At 54.9% G+C, this 20,029-nt stretch overlaps 5 protein-coding genes across 5 annotated transcripts; 4 read left to right on the top strand and 1 right to left on the bottom strand.

The window, feature by feature from the left end:
* Positions 1 to 739: 739 nt before the first annotated feature.
* PODANS_6_9170 (uncharacterized protein) lies at positions 740 to 2,717 on the top strand (the record flags this gene model as incomplete). Its single annotated transcript, XM_003437281.1, has 2 exons — positions 740 to 811; positions 879 to 2,717. 2 exons carry the CDS (start codon positions 740 to 742, stop codon positions 2,715 to 2,717), a joined length of 1,911 nt encoding a protein of 636 aa, XP_003437329.1.
* Positions 2,718 to 4,235: 1,518 nt separating this feature from the next.
* On the top strand, positions 4,236 to 5,791 carry PODANS_6_9160 (uncharacterized protein; the record flags this gene model as incomplete). The annotated part of the gene is made up of 2 exons (XM_003437280.1): positions 4,236 to 4,741; positions 4,801 to 5,791. The coding sequence occupies 2 exons, from the start codon at positions 4,236 to 4,238 to the stop codon at positions 5,789 to 5,791; spliced, it is 1,497 nt and encodes a 498-aa protein (XP_003437328.1).
* Positions 5,792 to 8,884: 3,093 nt separating this feature from the next.
* On the top strand, positions 8,885 to 11,019 carry PODANS_6_9150 (uncharacterized protein; the record flags this gene model as incomplete). Its single annotated transcript, XM_003437279.1, has 3 exons — positions 8,885 to 9,137; positions 9,210 to 10,762; positions 10,816 to 11,019. Coding segments are annotated over 3 exons (2,010 nt in total), but the record flags the coding sequence as incomplete, so codon positions are not given.
* Positions 11,020 to 12,110: 1,091 nt separating this feature from the next.
* Positions 12,111 to 13,871, top strand: PODANS_6_9140 (uncharacterized protein; the record flags this gene model as incomplete). Its single annotated transcript, XM_003437278.1, has 2 exons — positions 12,111 to 12,628; positions 12,707 to 13,871. The coding sequence occupies 2 exons, from the start codon at positions 12,111 to 12,113 to the stop codon at positions 13,869 to 13,871; spliced, it is 1,683 nt and encodes a 560-aa protein (XP_003437326.1).
* Positions 13,872 to 15,520: 1,649 nt separating this feature from the next.
* On the bottom strand, positions 15,521 to 19,128 carry PODANS_6_9130 (uncharacterized protein; the record flags this gene model as incomplete). Its single annotated transcript, XM_003437277.1, has 2 exons — positions 15,521 to 18,210; positions 18,273 to 19,128. The coding sequence occupies 2 exons, from the start codon at positions 19,126 to 19,128 to the stop codon at positions 15,521 to 15,523; spliced, it is 3,546 nt and encodes a 1,181-aa protein (XP_003437325.1).
* Positions 19,129 to 20,029: the final 901 nt, after the last annotated feature.

Below are 20,029 nucleotides of genomic sequence, written 5' to 3'. Positions count from 1 at the left end.
CGCGATTGACTGGCCGGTGTTGGTCTTGAATTGAGTGGCCATCTGCATTGCACTGTACCCTGCGGCGTGCTGCATTGTTCCTTTCTCTCGTTCCTTCTCTCTCTCGCTCACCCTCTCGCTCTCTCTTTGTTGCTGTGCCGATCGATCCAGGTACCAGGCACAATGGGAGCTCTGCCATCGGACAAACATCCATCCAATATCATCATCATCATCATCATCATCTCCACCCGCATGGCAAGCCATTATTATGCAGTTTGAAGGGAAGCTCTGGAAAGGAAAACTGCAATCTCCACCGGGCGCTGGCGGCGACAAAGATTGGACCGCTGTCGCCCAAGAGCTGAGTCCTTGGTGGAGATCACCAACCCCTGTCGACCGGGACCTCGCGTGGTCTGGGACGGTCCAATCGTTGCTCCAAAAAAAGGCTGGCTTCGTATTGACGCCGCGCTCCAGGTGTGTGTGTGGAGTGCCCTCCGGCGCCTGCGAGCCGGGGCTCGGCATCAAACTATGGACTTTTTGGAAGGAGAAGAAAGGGTAGAAGGAAACGAGATGCTGGGCAAGAGATAAAGATGCTGGTCCACCCACCTCCTCGGGATCTGGGGTTCCCTTTCCTCACCTTCCGCTCACCCAGCATTGAAATCTCGTACATAGACCTTCGGGTCCCGCAGTCGTTCGTTTCTCGTCTGCCTTCTTGTGTCGATTTAGTCATTCGCTCTCTGGGAAAGAAAAGGGGTACATAAACATGCGCGTTTCTACTTTGTCTCTGGGCGCCCTGGCCGTGGGTCTGGGTGCCGCCACCGAATGGCCCGACTGTGTAAGGAACCACACGTTCGTCTGATGTTTATCATGAGAGATGAGATGACAGCTAACAAGGTGAATAGCATGAGGACAACTGCTACCGCAACCTCATCGACGCCAACTACGCGGCCGAGGCTTCGGCCTTCTGCCCCGGCTTCATTGCCGGCACCACCACAGCGGCCATCGCCATCCCAACTAATTTCTACAATTGCGATGGCAGTGTCCAGTCTGTGAGCTCGGTCTGCTCGTGCATTGTGTACACCATGACGCACACCTCGGCTACCGCTACCGCTGAGCCCACAACCGAGCCAAGTGTCGAGCCCACTACCACCACCATCGAGACATACACCATCTCGGAGACCTGGACCAGCGAGGAGCCAACAAGCACTTCGACCGATGAGGATGATTACTGTGAGGATGACGAGACTACTACCACGGAGCCCACTGCTACTCCTACCGACGAGCCCACTGTCACTCCTACCGACGAGCCCACTGTCACCCCCACTGAATCTGAGGAGCCTACCGCCACTCCCACCGACTCTGAGGAGCCAACTGTCACTCCCACCGACGAGCCAACTGTGACTCCCACTGATGAGCCAACTGTTACCTCGACCGAGACTGAGGCGCCTACCACGACGGATGATGACTACTGCGAGGACGACGAGACGACCACCACTGAGCCCACCGTCACTCCTACCGATGAGCCTACTGTGACTCCTACGGACACGGAGGAGCCTACCGCCACTCCTACCGATGAGCCCACGGAGGAGCCTACTGAGGAGCCAACTGCCACTCCCACTGACACTGAGGAACCAACCGTCACTCCTACCGACACTGAGGAGCCCACAGCCACTCCCACCGGTGGACCTACCACCACCGATGACGACTACTGCGAGGATGACGAGACTACTACCGAGCCCTCCGCTACTCCTACGGATGAGCCGACTGTGACCCCAACTGATGAGCCTACCGTTACTCCTACTGACGAGCCAACCGAGGAGCCTACTGTTACTCCCACCGAGACCGAGGAGCCCACTGCCACTCCTACTGCCGAGCCTACCGAGGAACCCACTGAGGAGCCTACTGCCACTCGTACTGATGGGCCCACTGAGGAGCCCACCGAGGAGCCAACTGCTACTCCCACCGATGAGCCTACCGAGGAACCCAGCGTGACCGATACCCCCACCATTACCACCACCAAAGACGAGGACAGCACCGGCACCACCACCACCGAGGAGTGGACCACCAGCACCATCACCACCACCACGGTCAAGACCATCACCCAGTGCCCCTCGACTGTTCCCGCCTGCCCCACCGGCGGCGTCGTCATTGTCACCACCGAGACCATCGTCACCACCACCGTCTGCCCCGTGACTGACGTTCCTGCCCTCCCCACCACCACCGAGGGCGGCGAGGTCACTCCCCCCATCGTCACCGACGGTCCTGAGGTCACTGGCGGCCCCGGCCCCGAGGTTCCCCCTACCAGCACTGATGAGGAGGAGCCCCCTGTTGTCACTGACGGCCCTGAGGTTACTGGTGGTCCCGGTCCCGAAGTTCCTCCTACCACCACCGAGGAGCCTGAGGAGGAGCCTCCCGTCGTCACCGATGGTCCCGAGGTTACCGGCGGCCCCGGTCCAGAGGTTCCCCCTACCACCACCGAAGAGGAGGAGCCCATCGTCACTGGCGGTCCTGGCGGCGAGGAGCCCCCCGTCGTTACTGACGGCCCTGATGTCACCGGTGGTCCCGATGTTGAGCCCCCCGTCGTCGTTGTTCCCACCTCCTTCGGCACAGTCACCGTTCCCGCTGTGACTGACCTCCCTTCCACAACCAACACCCCAGTGACAGCCGGTGCTGGCCGTGCTGTTGGCCCTGTTGAGGGTCTGCTCGCTGCGGTGGCTGGTTTGGCTGCTGTTCTTCTTTAAAAAAGTACACTTTTCTTTTGAGATGGATAGTTTTCGGACAAGGGGGAGTCAATGAACATAGATGATGAAAGCTTTTTTTTGGGCAAATGATACATATGTTTGGAAATATTTTTGGGGTATTTATTGGGTAGGCATTTAGCTTTTGGAATATATTTGCAAATGTAATGCAGCAATCATAAGCCGCAGGGCTGAAACACAACACTTCGCTTCTTGATCTGATTTGCCTTGTCGTGTGTACGTGGTGTTCCGGTTCTCTGGCTAGGTTCGGGTTTAGTGTCGACCTTGCATAATGCCGAGTGTACTTGGGTAGACTTCATGTTCATCCCAGGCAGGACACATCAGATAGACTTTTATAGAGTCTGGCTAACCAGGAGGGCATGGCGTGTCTTATCCGGTGTGGTCTAACCGTCCTGGGCAAATTGGGCAGAAATTAACCTTTGGGTGTATGAACATCGCAAAAGCCACATTTTGCATGGGAAAACTGGGTTTTCCCATTGTCAGTGCTCTCGTCTTGCATTTGCCAAAGGTTCGTACTTGACGGGCCTGAACAATTGAGGCCTGAGATCCTGGCCATGATGCTACAATCGGTGGTTTGGCGATGGCTGCGGTGGCCGCAGTTCAATGGGCAGTAACCCTCACAGTTCAATGCGCTTATAGTTCAATGGGCCCTTACAATTCAATGGTAAGTACCAGGCCTTTGGAAGCCAGCGATTACGAAGGTCTGGGAATTGGAGCATCATTCAAACCATCATCAATTATACGTGGGTAGGTTGAGATATTGCTGTATTACTTGGCACGAAACAGGCCCAGTTTTTGGCTGCGATTTTCGTATATTGTAATGTTTTCGAATGTTTTGCCTAGGACGGCTAGACCACACCGGATAAGACACGCCATGCCCTGCTAGCTAGCCAGACTCCTTTTATAGTCAAATCAGGCTGGCTACCTACCAAGATTGGCAGGCTTCGAGGACGCTGCCAAAGTGACAACTTCTAATTTAGCCCTTGGTTGTAAGCGCTGTCACCTGGAGCGACTTCTAGGCAGATAATGCCAGCGTTATTGTGACTCTATGCATCTGAACACGCGTGTTTCCCGGTTGCTGTTGGAGCTAGTCAACGTTGTTGGTCGTTGTTGGTCGTTGGCGCATGGGTTTTGCATATCATGGTGACATCTAGGAAAGAATGTCAGCATCCTTGGCCGCTCCCCGGTCGTGTCTAGCCCAATACCATAAATTCAACTTGCCCCCGGAGCATCAACGTTTTTTTCTTTTTGATTTTGCTCCTCGCCTTTCCTTGAGCCAGGCGAAAAGCTGAACTAGGTACTCCAAGATGGCATCGCTTTCCTTTGCCCTGGTGGGCAGGACAGCCGGCTACATCGTTGTGCTCCTTCTTGTTCGATTTGTTTACCGGCTCTACACCGTACGCATGAAGATCCGAAAGTACGCCAAAGATACCAACACAGTCAGTTTCGCTACTTCCTGATACATGGATGGGATCTCACTAACCTTGTCTGCAGCCGGGCATGCCTCACCACTTCATCTTTGGCCACATGATCGAAAGCGGCAAAGCCTTCAAAGATGTCCCAATGGAGATCAACCGCCTAACACTCACGTCACTATTTCTGCGCCAACACTCAGATATTATAAAAGATGGCGTTATCGTGATGGATGTCTGGCCGATGATTGATCCCATTCTCTATGTTATGGATCCCGAGATAGTGTCTCAGTTTTCCAATCAGCAGGTGTTGGCAAAGACTCTCCCCAAATCGAATCAGCTGAAAGACATGTTCACACCCATGTTCCAGGGCAAGGACTTGTTGACGATGGATGGGCCTGAGTGGAAAAGATGGCGGGCGATTTACAACCCCGGTTTCTCTGCCAAAAATGTTGCGACGATGGCTCCGGAGTTCATTGAGGAGATCGATATTTTCAAGAGGCATCTGAGGAAGGTTGCCAAGTCAGGGAAGGTCGTCAAGATGCAGCAGTTGGCTATAAATTTGACGATTGATGTCATTGGTCGTGCTGTCTTGTGAGTCGAGCAAAGCCTACTTGCCAGCTGCTTGAGTGACCATTCACTCACCTGTTCAGGGGCAACAACTTCAAGTGCCAAGCAGAAGGCAACCCTCTGGAAAAAGCAATCGCCGACCAGGTCAAATGGCTCATCCCCAACCGAACCCCCGACGCCCTCGTCAAACTCCTGAACCCCTTCCGTCTCTACGACCTCTGGCGACTAGAGCGCATCATCCGTAACGTCCTCGCCCCAGCCGTAAGAGAGAACCTCTCCAACGAAACCTCCACCACCCTCCACAAGACCATCCTCTCCCTCGCCGTCAAAGCCTACCTGGCCGAGAACCCCGACTCCAACCCCAAGTTCGACCTCGAAGCCTTCCTCAACCGCACCATCCCCCACCTCAAAATCTTCATCTTCGCCGGCCACGACACCACCGCCACCAACCTCTGTTTCGCTTACTACCTCTTGTCCCAGAACCCCCAATGTCTGGCTAAACTCCGCTCTGAACACGACGCCATCCTCGGCCCTGACCCCTCTCAAGCAGCAGCTAAAATCGCCGCCAACCCCCAACTCTTGAACTCCTTGGTTTATACAACAGCCGTAATCAAAGAAACCCTCCGCATCTTCCCTCCTGCCCTGACTGTCCGTCAAGGCCGCCCAGACGTAACCCTCCACAACCACAAAACAGGCAAGACCTACCCCACCGACGGGTTCCTCGTCATCGGCGCGACATTTGCCACCCACAAATTAGAGGAGTATTTCCCCCGCAACGAAGAATTCCTCCCAGAGAGGTTCCTCGCAAAAGAAGGGGAGGAGTTGTATGTAGGCAAGAACGCCTTCCGGCCGTTTGAGCTGGGACCGAGGGCGTGTATAGGGCAGGAACTGGCGATGATGGAGTTGAGGATGATACTGGGGCTGACGGTGAGGGAGTTTGATTTTGAGGTGGACGAAAGCGTGTTTATGGAGGGGGGGAAGAGGTTGTGGGGACAGAGGGTTTATATGGTTGGGGGGTTGGCGGGACATCCGAAGGGGGGGATGCCGATGAGGGTTAAAGTGAGGGGGAGGTGAGGTGAGAGAGAGATGCCAGGAGGGGGGGAAGTATGCTCTTTAGCAGATCAACACATTGACAACTTGACACATCACCACATTACCACATTACCGACAGCTCCTTCTCAAAATTCACCATGTAGCGTGGGTGCTTGAATCATTGCAGCTTTGACAAGTAATCACCAGCCACAGCTCACCCCCGTGTCAGCCGCTCCAATCCAATCCTTCGATCTCACACCTCCACGATCACCACACCTTGAAGATGCCACACACCAAATGCAGCCACAATCACGATCCAGGCCACTGGCATCGCTGTCAGAACGCTTCTTCAGCTGTGCTACCACAAAAGTCCGATCTGAGCCATCGCCACCTCTAACACCCCCGCAAAACCTCCTTGCTATTAGGGCTTACCTCAGACTCTGACCTCAGAGACCCATGTCAAACAAAGAAACTACCTACCTCCCACAGCACCCCTCGAAACCTATAAACCCTCCCTCTCAACTCAACTCTCACCTCCCAGAACCTAGGTATCCATTATTCACCCCACCATGTCCCCACCCAAAGCATCAACAACCATCCCCCTCCCCCTCCGCCTCGTCCTCCTCCTCCTGGAACCCCTCGGCGCCCTAAACGGCGCCTACCTAACCCTCTTCACCCCCTCCTCCTACCACAGCGCCATCGCCCGCCCCCATCCCCCCTCATGGTCCCCGCCCTTCTCCCCCCAGAATCAATACCTCTACACTCAGTTGGCAGGCGCATGGCTGGTGTTTGCCTTCAACGAATCAGTCATTCTATGGCTCTACGACGACCTGAAGTTGTGGAAGCTCATGTGCTGGGGGATGTTAATCAGTGATCTTGTCTATCACGTCTCTGCCGTGCAGGCTGTCGGGGGATGGGAGAGGTTTTTGGGGGTGGGGGGGTGGAATCTGTTTGATTGGGCTGTTGCTGTTTCTGCTGCTGGGCCGGCGGTGGTGAGGGTTTGGATTTGTTTGTTTGCGGGTGAGAAGGGAGGGAGGGAGAAGGGGAAGGGGGAGTAAGTGGGGGAAGAAGTGAGGTGGAAGGAACGATGAGAAGGACACTAGTGGAAGGAACCACGATGGCGGAAGGACCAAGGGGAGGAAGGAGTGAAATTGGAAAGAACGGTGCTGGAAAGAGGAAGGAGCGAATGGCAACAACAGTGGAAGGTGGAAAGAGCGAGGGGGGATCAAACGGAAAGAACGAGCCAGAAAGAGCTGCAGGTTTTTCATGTTCATCAAAGGTAGCAAGACGGTTGGAGCCAGTCGAGGGATTGGAATATATCCACCAACTGAGATATTCTCTCAGAGTTGCACAGTCAGCATCAGTCACGATGAGAATCCCACTCCTGGCCCTGCTCACCCTGGCATTGGCTATCCCATCACCACTACTGCAGCAAGACGAGCCTTCATAATCACCACCACAAGACGTCGATCCAACGATAGTCACCCAGAGACAAAACTGGTTGTCTCGGGATATGCCCGGGGTGTTCAGATTGTGAGCCATGAGATGGATGCTACGGTACCTTATGAGCTGCGAAAGGTCAACTCTTTACCCGGATCGACTCATGAAGGTGCCATAACCCTAACCCATAGTATTTGTCATGGGTTGAATATGTGTAATATCTGGATACGAACAAGGCTGCCAAATTTGGGATGTCGCAGATGAAGGATATGTTGCCCGAGACGCATCAGACTTCAGCGCAGTTAGGGCAGACATAAAGGAGGGAATCCTTGGCATGCGGGAATAGGGGCCAGTGATGCAGTGTTGTTGTATGTACGGATATGCAAGATCAGGTGTCGATGGTGCTGTTACTATTTCTTCATCAGTTCAAATACCATGGTGTTGGTATTTGATGAGATATTTCGGGGTTTCATTCTTGTTGATCGGTGAAACCTTTTGATGACGGTGACCAGGTTGCCGGGGCACTGGAGATTGACGATTTTCGGTTAGCGCCACGTGACGGGGTTGCTTCTGTCTTGAATCTCCTTCGGCAACCCCTCAGAAAAAAGGGGCTGGAATTTGCCATCGTCGAGGCTGTGTTGCCAATGGCGAGTGGCTGATCGACTCCGTAGTCTACGGCTACTCCGTGCATTACGGAGCCGGAGAGCCGCCCCTCGCTCCCGCACCGTTTCGGGTGGAACAAACAATGAGGGGCTCGTCGTTCTCGTGCACTCTGTGGTGTGAGGTGAGGACGCAAGGGAGCAGCATGGCTGGCTTATCGCGCAGTACGTCGTCACCAGGAGATGGCTTCTCTGGTACTCTACACGGTACATAGATGTTGCCGTGGTGTTTTTCTTCTGCAAGCCAAATCCTAGATTCAAGGTTCAGCTGCGTAACGACAACCTGGAAGTGCGGGGCTGTCATTCATGGCTGGACTGCCACCTCAATCCGGCATGGGGGTGCCATCAGCTCGTCTCTATCCACAGTAGGTGAGGTGGTCCTGCTGTCAGATCCTCTCTGAGTTGAGCAAAAGAAGGTCTCTAAATTTCCAGAACAATTGGCACCGTCGCATTGGGCATATGCAGTGAAGAGAATCCGTAAAAAAAACAACAAAAAAACAAAAAAAACAAGAGCGCCATTGGGTCCACGGTCTCAGACAAAGCTCTTACAACGCATCAACTGGAAGTGTAGTGGGTGGTCAACAGTGGGGAATGGGGGGAATAGCGCTCAGCGCACAATTAGCCCCTCGACCCACACTGCTTGGTTTCGAACCAGCGCCGTGCGCACTGGACACCCCATCCTCATCCCTAACAATCCCTAACACTGACGGCAAGAAGAGAAGGTGCTCTCCTCCTTACGATTTACCTTTGCCGCACCGCACCGCACCGCATCCAACCCAAACCACAAACCACAAACCACAAACCCACCCAAGAAAAGAATCGAGCAAGCAAGCTTGTTGACAGTATCTTTCCGTACCTATCCCGTACCTATCCAGTACCTAGAACCTCAGTCTCCTACCTTAGCTGCAGCCCTTTTCGACAGACCGACGCCCGTCTGCGGTCGCAGCAACACCCTCCCTACCATATCCCGTCTACAGGCCGACGGCCTCACCAGATTGCAAAATGTCGTGGAAACTCACCAAGAGTATGTCAAGCACCACCGCAACTCCCGCGACCACTTAGTTCCACGCCTGGCTTCGGCCACGATGGGCCACTTCTGCGTCGCATCTTCGTCTCTGTTCTCGAGTCAGCTAACACAAGTCACCCCTTAGAGCTGAAGGAAACCCATCTGGGACCCCTCACGAGCACCTTCTCGAGGTCACCTTCAACCTCCACCATCACAGACAAGGACAGCAAGAGCCAAGGGGACATCTCTGGTGCTGTCACACCCACAAATGAGAACACCATCGGTGCGTTTCTTCTATGACTATTCCCTGGCCCTTTCGCGAACAGAGCCCAATCTAACCTGACCTTTTGTCTAGCGGCCTCGGAAGCCCTTACGCAAGCTCCCGTCGTTGCCCCTCCCAAGCCCGGTATTCTTGTCGTTACCCTTCACGAAGGTCAAGGGTTCTCCCTCCCCGAACAGCACCGCGCTTCCTTCAACAACCCAGCACATGGTGGCAACTCGCTGTCGACCGGAAATGCTCTCAACATGTCAAGTTCGATCCGCCCCTCGTCTTCCTCGAGGACCTCGGGTTTCATGGGCAGGCCCCAGACCTCGGGCGGTTTCTCCGGCATCCCCACCAACCACGGTCGTATCTCGTCCAAGTACATGCCCTATGCCCTGATCGATTTCGACAAGTTGCAAGTGTTTGTCAACTCGGTCGAAGGAACACCCGAGAACCCTCTCTGGGCCGGCTCCAACACCCAATACAAGTTCGATGTTTCCAGAGTAACAGAGTTGGTGATTCATCTTTATATCCGCAATCCCAATGCGCCACCGGGATCCGGCCGCAGCCAGGATATTTTCCTCGGTGTGGCCCGTATTAACCCCAGATTCGAGGAGAAGCAACCATACGTTGAGGATCCCAAGGCCAGTAAGAAGGACCGGGAAAAGGCCGCGGCCGAACACGCCAACCGGGAAAAGACGCTCGGACAGACTGGTGTGGAGTGGGTGGACGTGCAATATGGCACCGGCAAGATCAAGATTGGCGTCGAGTACGTGGAGAACAGAGCTGGAAAGCTCAAGATTGAAGACTTTGAGCTCCTCAAGGTGGTGGGCAAGGGCAGCTTCGGCAAGGTCATGCAGGTAAAGAAGAAGGACACAAACCGGATTTACGCCCTGAAGACCATCCGGAAAGCCCACATCATCTCTCGGTCTGAAGTGGCGCATACTCTCGCCGAGAGATCGGTGCTCGCCCAGATCAACAATCCCTTTATCGTTCCGCTCAAGTTCACCTTCCAGAGCCCCGAGAAGCTCTACTTCGTCTTGGCCTTTGTCAACGGCGGCGAGCTTTTCCACCACTTGCAAAAGGAGCAGCGGTTCGACGTTAACCGCAGTCGATTCTACACCGCCGAGCTTTTGTGTGCTCTCGAGTGTCTGCACGGGTTCAACGTCATTTACCGTGACCTGAAGCCCGAGAATATTCTTCTCGACTATCAAGGTCACATTGCCTTGTGCGACTTCGGCCTGTGCAAGCTTGACATGAAGGATGAAGACCGTACCAACACGTTCTGCGGCACCCCCGAGTATCTGGCGCCTGAATTGTTGATGGGTAACGGCTACAACAAGACAGTCGACTGGTGGACACTCGGTGTTCTCTTGTACGAGATGTTGACGGGTCTGCCTCCCTTCTACGATGAGAACACCAACGAGATGTACCGCAAGATTCTCAGCGAGCCTCTGCACTTCCCCAGCCAGGAGGTTGTACCGCCAGCCGCCAAGGACCTGCTCACTAAGCTCCTCAACCGCGATCCCCAACAGCGTCTTGGTGCGAACGGCTCCGCAGAGATCAAGGCTCACCCCTTTTTCCATGCCATAGATTGGCGCAAGCTGCTTCAGCGCAAGTATGAGCCCACATTCAAGCCCAGCGTGGTAAGTTTTGCTTCTGTCCCACGATGTACTTGTCTATTACTAACCACATGTAGGTTGATGCTCTGGACACGGCAAACTTTGACCCCGAATTCACCTCGGAGCCGCCACAAGATTCGTACGTCGAGGGACCTGTTCTCTCCCAGACGATGCAGAACCAGTTCACTGGCTTCAGTTACAACCGTCCTATTGCCGGTCTCGGCGACGCTGGTGGCAGTGTTAGGGATCCATCTTTTGTCGGCAGCATCCAGGACCGATAAATGACCAGAGGGGAAAAAACGGCTCATTTTCAGATGGAGAGTGGCTGATAGGGATGAGGGGATAGGGATATACAGAGAAAATGACTGTCCCAGCCCAATACCACGTGGGTTTGGGATAGGCTCCAAGGGGGGGATGATTGGTGCGCAGAGGTGGTGCGGTGCGTCTGGTGTGTGTGGGGGGCAGCAGAGGCCCGCAGAGCTGTGCTTCGGAAAGGCGTTGTTGTGTCTTGTGTTTTTTGTCACTACATTTTGGAGTTGGGCATGACCATGAAGGCTTGTTATGGCACTTGTTCTTGTCTTTGTTTTTTTTTATATCTTTATTTTTTTTGTTTTTTTTGCTGGCTGAAAAGGGGCCGGTCGAGTCGAGTCGAGTCGAGGACAGCAGAAACCCACAAACCAATAAGCAAACAATGTTAGGCTCTTCATGCGTATGTAGCGGAATGACAGGGAATGGATGTCACAGCTTCCATTTAGCCCGTGAGGCTCTTATTCAGCACCCGGGGCCAGCGAATTGGGTAAAATGGACGGTGGATTCCTCGAGCGACTGATGGGTTTCGAGGCGGACATTCTGCGGAGTGGGGTGGTGACGTGCACCGTGCCCCGCGTCGTCTTGGTCTTGATTGTTCTGACTGAGCAACAAAGCTTCGTCCGTCGTGATAGATAGTAACCTTCTTATTCCCTCACCTCTCTACCACCCGTTCTTGTTTCTCTCCCACTTTGTGTTTGCTGTGCAATTCTGCAGATACCCCAAGCTTCTGGTAAGCGCCTCTTTTTATTTATTTATATCGGGTACCTTGAAACCAACCGTGTCACCTTCTCTCTGCTGTGCCGGACTCACTGCCAGCCAAGCTCTGGGTTCCCGTCCACATGCGGGGCACATCAAGCTCGTCTCTCGGAACTTACATATAATCACCCCACCTTGATGCGCCTGTGCCTGGCCCAAGAGCTTGACACTTCCCACTACCTATCCTCGAAGCTTGCCCATTAATACTTGACTACTACATAGTTTCGTTCCTGTTCGCCATTCTCTTTCCTGTAGCAACTACCCACGAATACCGAATAACCCCCGTCCTCCTATAATTTGTACCAAGATGGCGCCCGCTTCCTCCCTCTCGGCCTGGTCTGACCTCCACTCCCACCACGAAAGTGTTGGGAAGAACATCGTCCTCAAGGACGCCTTCAAGAACGATCCCAAGAGATTCGACAAGTTCACCCGCAAGATCACCCTCCCCGCCGACATCTCGAGCGGAAGCAATGGCACCGACATCATCTTCGACTTCAGCAAGAACCTCATCACAGAGGAGACCCTCGACAAGCTTGTGAAGCTCGCCGAGGAGGCTGGCGTCGAGAAGAAGCGCGATGCCATGTTCGCTGGTGAGAAGATCAACTTCACCGAGGGCCGTGCCGTCTACCACGCTGCCCTGCGCAACGTCAGCAACCAGGCCATGAAGGTGGATGGTGTCGACGTCATGAACGCCAAGGGTGGTGTCAACGATGTTCTCGAGCACATGCGCGTCTTCTCCGAGCAAGTCCGCAGCGGCGAGTGGAAGGGTTACACCGGCAAGAAGCTCACAACCATCATCAATGTTGGTATTGGCGGTTCCGATCTGTAAGAATGACCCCTTTTTCATCCGGTCTACAAGGTCAGGGGTTCCCAGCCCCGAACTTGACTAACGCTGGATGACAGCGGCCCGGTGATGGTTACTGAGGCGCTCAAGCACTATGGCGCCAAGGACATGACCCTTCACTTTGTGTCCAACATCGACGGCACCCACATCGCCGAGGCTCTTGCCAACTCCGACCCCGAAACGACCCTCTTCCTCATCGCTTCCAAGACCTTCACAACCGCCGAGACCACAACAAATGCCAACACGGCCAAGTCATGGTTCCTTGAGAAGACCGGCGGCAAGGGTGATATCGCCAAGCACTTCGTTGCTCTCTCCACCAACGAGTCCGAGGTGACCAAGTTCGGTATTGATGCCGCCAACATGTTCGGCTTCGAGAGCTGGGTCGGTGGCCGCTACTCTGTCTGGAGCGCCATTGGTCTCAGTGTTGCCCTCTACGTCGGCTTCGACAACTTCCACAAGTTCCTGGCTGGTGCCCATGCCATGGACCAGCACTTCCAGCAGGCTCCCCTCAGGGAGAACATCCCGGCCATTGGTGGTCTCCTGAGCGTGTGGTACTCCAACTTCTACGGCGCCCAAACCCACCTCGTCGCCCCCTTTGATCAGTACCTCCACCGCTTCCCCGCCTACCTCCAGCAGCTCTCGATGGAGTCCAACGGCAAGACCATCACCTCTGACGGCTCCCCGGCCAAGTACACCACCGGCCCTATCCTCTTTGGCGAGCCCTGCACCAACGCCCAGCACTCCTTCTTCCAGCTCGTCCACCAGGGTACTAAGCTTATCCCCTCGGACTTCATCCTCGCGGCCAAGTCTCACAACCCCGTGTCGGACAACCTGCACCAAAAGATGCTCGCGTCCAACTACCTCGCCCAGGCCGAGGCTCTCATGGTGGGCAAGACGGCCGAGGAGGTCAGAGCCGAGGGCAATGTACCCGAGGAGCTGGTGCCTCACAAGGTGTTTATGGGTAACCGCCCTACCACGAGCATCCTTGTTGGTGGTGCCATTGGCCCTGCTGAGTTGGGTGCCTTGATTGTTTACTACGAGCACCTCACTTTTACTGAGGGTGCCGTGTGGGATATCAACTCTTTTGACCAGTGGGGTGTGGAGTTGGGTAAGGTGTTGGCGAAGAAGATTTTGAAGGAGATTGATGAGGAGGGGGCTGGGTCAGGGCATGATTCCAGCACTGGGGGGCTGTTGGGGGCTTTTAAGGCTTATGGTGGGTTTTGACTTGAGGAGAGGGTGAAGGGGAGGTTGTAAAATGGGGTTGATTGGGAGGAAAGACTTTTGGTATTGGGTGGATGGATGGTCGGCGACTGGTCCTGGGATTGACTATAGATGCAACAACCAGAAGGTAGTCTTGTTTTGGTAGGGATAAATGACATGATTATGATGATACAGATCATAAAATAAATTCTGGGTTGTTCCGTGTTTTGATGTGACTGTCAAGGGACAGGCGCGGGATAGGATGGGGGAGGGATATCGTGGCGAGGCTGAGACGGATGGCCGGCTTAGCTAGCCTTATGAGGCGAGGGGGACAAGGCTGTCCCTGATCGGGTTCTAATGAGATCCGGGGTACACATACATGGACTTGATGGCCTCTTTTCATTTGGCGCGAGTGTCTATCCTATTTTCTTTGCTCTGAATATGGCGTTGCGAGGGATACGTCATCTTCGTCTTATCACATGTAACATGTAACAACAGCAAGAACATTAGGCCTTTATGAGAATTTTCCTGTGGCTGGTGCCACCAAACTGACGAAGGGGTGTCCTATCCTGTCTGCTGGGAACGTGGCTGTGAACCGTGGATGTCGGCCTTCATGACATCACATGTACTAACTGGCCAGAAGGGAAAAAAAAGGAACAAAAGGTACCTTAGGTAGAGTTGAAAGGATTTTCTTGTTGGTTGACGTTGTCTGACGAGTGTGACCGTTGAGATACAACCGTGTTGCTGTGCACATACATGTGAAAAGGCCTCGGTGGGCACCTAGTCCAGCGTGAGAAAAAAAGCGTTGCTCAAAAGCATCAGAGGTAGTCGCCAGGACTTGTGGCCTTTTGTTCCCTGCCTACCTATCTGTTATACCTGTCAGGGAAACAGACAACATTCACAGCCCCAGGACAAACATCAAAACATGCCAAACTCGAGGCCGTCCGTCAAGCACACGCAAAGCATCAACAGCACACACGCACAAACGAACAGCAAGCATGGCAACAATAATCAATTTTTGATGACCCCCCTTTCCGCCCACCACCACCCACCCCCAAAAAGCAAAAGCGCCCAAATGCACTCATTACCTGCCCGCCCGCCCAGTCTCATGCCCTTTGGTTTTCTTGTCATTTCATCTCATGTCAAATGAAGAGAAGAGTAAGAGAGAAAATCCCATACCACCACCACCACCACCACCACCACAACAACAACAACAACAACAACAACGATAATCAGAGGTAAGAAAACATTGGCAAAGGAAAAAAAAAAGAATACCGCAAGGCCCTCGACAGGAGATACATAAAAAGGCAAACTCATCGTCAATTTCGCCTACGAAACTTTTTTTTTAGAGAAAAATGTGGATGTGTGCTTTTTGCTTCGAGTGCTCCCCCCCTCTTTCCCTTCAGCGGAAAGAATGCAGAGAAAAAAAAAACAGAAAAGGCCATGAATATTTCCGCAGTTTAACCCCCTCCCCCCTGGGAGCCCCGGCATAAAAACATCAATATTCCCTCTTTTTTTTGCGTTGCCAACCCCCCCACCCGGTTCCCGTTGAATATCTCAAACGCCCCGACGACAGCAACAAAGACAGTAATAACACATGGGACACCATGAAAAAAGGGTCATCATCTCATCCTCTGCTAACTCAGATAACGCTTCTCTCTCTACCCTCCAATTTAGTGGTGGTAGTTGTTACCCCAACCACGGGGCTGAGAGTTTCCGCCGTAGTAACCGCCGCCGAAGCCCTGGTTACCATAGCCGTACGAGCTCTGCTGGCTCTGTCCGCCAGTCGCGCTCATGCCGTAGCCACCAGCGGCCGTGTGGCTGCCGTGGAGGCCAGCATGGCCCTGCTGCATGTGACCGGGATAGCCGTATTGACCCATACCGCCCAGGTTGGTCTGCTGGGCAGATTGCGGAGGAGGAAGCCCAGACTGAGATGGGCCGTTGTTCGCCGCGGAGCCGGGTCGGGCAGCGACGCCGAGAGAGGGGCTGGGTCCGGCAGCGCCCTTGGCATCTCCGAAGGACTTAATGTCGTCGACAGCAGAGGGGACAGCGCCGGGCTGAGTGCCGGGAGCGTTGAACGACGCAGCCTGGGACTGGTAGCCAGAAGCACCGCGGCTGAAGGCATCATGCATGCCACCAAATCCAGATTGCTGCTGAGCCGACTGAGATCCCGCACGACCGTAATCGCCAAGACCAGCACCAGCGCCCGCAGCAGCGCCACCGGTCTCCCGGTGAAGAGCAGACTGGCCAAAGCCAGCGCTAGGGTTGGAGTAGCCATAAGGTCCCTGCGACGCAACACCGTATTGGTTGGGCTGATATCCCACATTGCCCTTGCCGTAGGGAGCATAGCCGCCCTGACCGTACTGTCCATATCCGCCCATGTACCCACCATAGTAAGGGCTGTTGGAGTAAGGGTGGTAGGGATATTGATCGGGCTGAGGCTGCTGACCATGTTGAGTCTGGCTAGTCTGGCCGGCCTGGGGAAGAGCCGACGACGCCGACGTAGCAGGAGCCGTAGTGGTTGGTGTTTCCGCAGAGGGAGCGGAGCCAGAACCGAAGCGGGATTGGCCGTGTTGGGCACCGCTCTGGGGGTACTGGCTGATGTTATCAGTCTGGGTGGTGCCATATCCACCGAAACGCTGGGCTTGCGAAGAGGGGCCGTCCTGAGAGCCCTGCTGTTGGTTGTAGTTATAGCCACCATAGAAACCTCTTTGGTCGCCAGATGTGTAGTAAGATGGATAATCGTTGGGAGCAGAGCTAAACGCTTGCTGCTGGTTCTGGGTTTGGGCAGCAGGCTGCGTCTGCCCTTGGAAGCCGCCCTCGAACTGCGATTGAGTGGAGGCAGCGGCGGGCTGCTGCTGACCGAACGAATCGAAAGGCTTCGAGGGAGGGAAGGAGCTGTGCTCTTGAGCGGCAGTCTGTTGGCCAAAGCGACCATACTGCTGCTGGTTGTGTTGCGCGGTCGGCTGGGGAGCTGTGTTGTTTATGTCGGTTAGAAACATGTTCCTCGTCTGTGATGCAAGTGAGATGGGCATACCTGGGGCGGCAACTGGGGTGATGGCAGGGACCGCGGCAGGAGCAGCGGCTAGATTTGTGTCAGCAAGTAACCAAGACAAGACAGCAGGGGAAGTCTGAGAAGCCATACCAGCAGGACCTGTTGGAACCTGGGAAACAGGCTTCTGGGTAGGGGTAGGGAAGCTCTCTGGAGCCGCTGGGGGCTGAACAGGGGGAAGCGAAGCTCTGGGTTGGGCAACAGGAGAATCCTGGGGGGGCTGGGGACGGGTCTCAGGCTCTTCACGATCGCCATCAATGTCGTCCTCAATGCCACCATTCAGGCTGAAAGCACCAAACTGGACAGTAGTACGTTCGACCTCGGCACGGTTGCCGGGCATGCGAACGGCCTCGAGCTGATCCAAAACACGACGGGGGAAAGCTGGGGTGCGAGTTGTCGCCTTGGTCGCAGTCGCGGCGAAGCCACTGCTGGGAGTGCGCTCGGCCTGGTGCTGTTGCTGGGAAGCAGACAAGGGAGTTGCTGTAGCGCTGCCAGCGGCTCTGGGATCCCAAGAGTCGGCAGCTTCACTTCTCGCGGTCTCGGTCGCTGGGGGCTCGGTTGTGCCAGGGACCTTGTCGAGGTTCTCATCCGTAAGCGCGTCCTTGGAAGGTGACAAGGCAACTTCGGGAATGGCAACAGCGGGTACGACGGGAACAACAGGAATGACTGGCTCAATGACAGGAACAACAACAGCGGGCTGCTCCTCCTGGACAGGTTCGGGAACAGGCTCTTCCTTCTCTTCGACTGGCGCAGCAATCTCGGGCTCGGGTACGGCCTCGGGCTCGGCGGGAGCGGGGGGAAGTGGCTCAATGACGGGAGTAGGTTCGGCGGGAGGGGGAGCAGGTACTTCCTTAGGCTTAGGGGCAGGCTTAGGAGTGGTCGACTGTCTCAACATGCTGGCCCATGTCTTTGGGGCATCGGTAGAGGGCTTTGCGGGGGCAGCGGCAGGGGTAGGTTCAACGGCGGCGGGAGCAGGAGCAGATTCGGCGGGGGTGGACTCGGTCCATTCGTTAGATTCGGCAGTCGGGGCAGAGGTATCCCATTCGTTAGATTCCTCAGTTGGGACAGAGAGAGGCTGGTTCTCCTTGACACGGGGACCGTTGGTCGAAGGGTGGATCGACTTTCCGCGACCGCCTCCACGACCGCCGCGCTCGGTCGCTCTGCCACGACCACGGCCACCTTCGACACGGCCACCTCTTGCGTTCCGTAGGCCGCCGGCAGCGCCAGAATCGGCAGTCGTTGTGGTGAATGTGTCATTCTTAGCCTTGGTCTTCACGGGCTTCGAAACCTCGTTCCACTTGGAGAAAGTGCCTAGCGAAATCAGAACAGCGTTAGTAAGGGGAAAGGCATCAGCAGAACCATTGTCAGCTTACCGTCCAGAATCTTGAAGGCAGCCTCATCCGGGTCGCCGTCCGTCTCGCGGAGAGCGTAGAGGATATCAGCATCGGTCCAGTCGGACACGATGTTCTTGATGTTGACAATGTGCTGGCCGTAGAGCTTGCGGAGTTCGCTAATCTCGCCCTCGTCCTCCAGGGCTGGCGAAGATGATTCTGTGTCGTGTTGCGTGGTGCCATTAGTACCAGCAGAACGGGCAGCGGTGCGACCTCCTCCCCGAGTTGAGAAGCCGCCGCGACCGCCGCGGGCGGAGCCCCTGCCGCGCGGGGCAGATGGCCTGCTCTGTACCTCAGACATTGCTGAGAGTGTGAATGTGGTGTGGTGGTTGGAAGAAATTTGGCGACGGGTCGCGTCACCAGCGGCAGCCCGGTTCAAATCACTGAGAAGAGTGGTTTTGACTGTGCGAGGGACAAGACGTCGGGGCAAAATGGGGGGGTCGAGTCGACGATAGTCAGGTCGTTGGTCAAAAAGCGGTCGGGGGTTGGGGGAGAGTCGAATCGAATCGAGATGCGATCCGGGAAGATGAGATCGAGCCGATGTTGTCGGTAGGAAGTGGCAGGAGAGCCAAGTGCGGATTGTCGAAGGGAAGCGAGGCAAAGACAGACACACACACCCTGGGCCAGATTTTGTCGATTCAGAATTGGTCCGCTCACAAAGTGCACCTGCGAAAGCAGTGACCACCCACACCCAGCAACAGAGCCAGCCAGCAGCCAGCAGCCAGCAGCCAGCAGCCAGCAGCCAGCACCTAAAAACCCACCATTCACCGCGTCCCAATGCAACCAAGCAGCCCCCAACCTCAGGGCACCAAACACGCCAGGGCAGCCTCGAAGTCATTGTTTCACTTTGTAGATATGGATGGTCCAAGATATATTTCTCATTTTTCCTTCCCTCTAGATTTGATTCCTTTTCCCGGATCCTGTTTACAGCTCCTTTCCATTGTACGTATCCCTCTGGACTTTGCACAGGGCATCCCCTCCCCCGCCATACCTTTCCCAAGGTAAGGTACCTGGTCAGGTACCTCTCTTAACCAACCCAAGTCTAGGCATAAACACAACAACGCATCTGTCACGAGGAATTCCTTGGGATCGGTGCCCTTTGCTGCAACTGGAGACAACTGGAGACAACTGGGGGACCCCACCGCTTTGCTCACCACAATGATTCAGAGCTGAGTGAAAGATGGGGTTTTGCCTCTTTGGAGAGGCACCTGATCACCCGACTTAGTCTGATCAGGAGAGACCCCAAGTCTGGGGCAAAAGGTAACCAACCGGCTTGTCAAACAAAGGAAAAGGGGCAAAAGCAACCCCGACAGAGAGGGCTGGGAGGGCAAGAAGGGCTGTGGTATGCAGGAAAATGCAGCAATTCAGCTGCAGCCTCCCCAGAATGGACGAGATGCCGCCCTCTCCAATCAAGGACCCTGGAACCAGACGACGTCAGGGCTCTGGCCAGGTACGATCCCCAACACGGCATAGCGTCAAGCTGTTGGGTGCACATCACATACATAGGTAACCCTGATGTCGATGATACAGAATACAAATCAATGTTTATCTTCTTGATTGTGCTGTCGCGGTGGAAATGCCAAATGCTATGGAATTTCTCCATATTCTGGCACACCGTTGATGCCCGAAACCGGCGTTTGGTGGAGGGGCACCAGCCACTGTTTGCAGGAGGATGATCTGGGCAATCAGCGTCGTCCCTACTGAACTCCACGAAGCACGGCTGCTTCCGGCTGTGAATG

The sequence above is a fragment of the Podospora anserina genome, chromosome 6, assembly GCF_000226545.1.
Source record: "Podospora anserina S mat+ genomic DNA chromosome 6, supercontig 4".
Classification (NCBI taxonomy): domain Eukaryota; kingdom Fungi; phylum Ascomycota; class Sordariomycetes; order Sordariales; family Podosporaceae; genus Podospora; species Podospora anserina.
The sequence above is the reverse complement of the archived record's forward strand: the minus strand, read 5'-3'. Positions and strand labels throughout refer to the sequence as shown.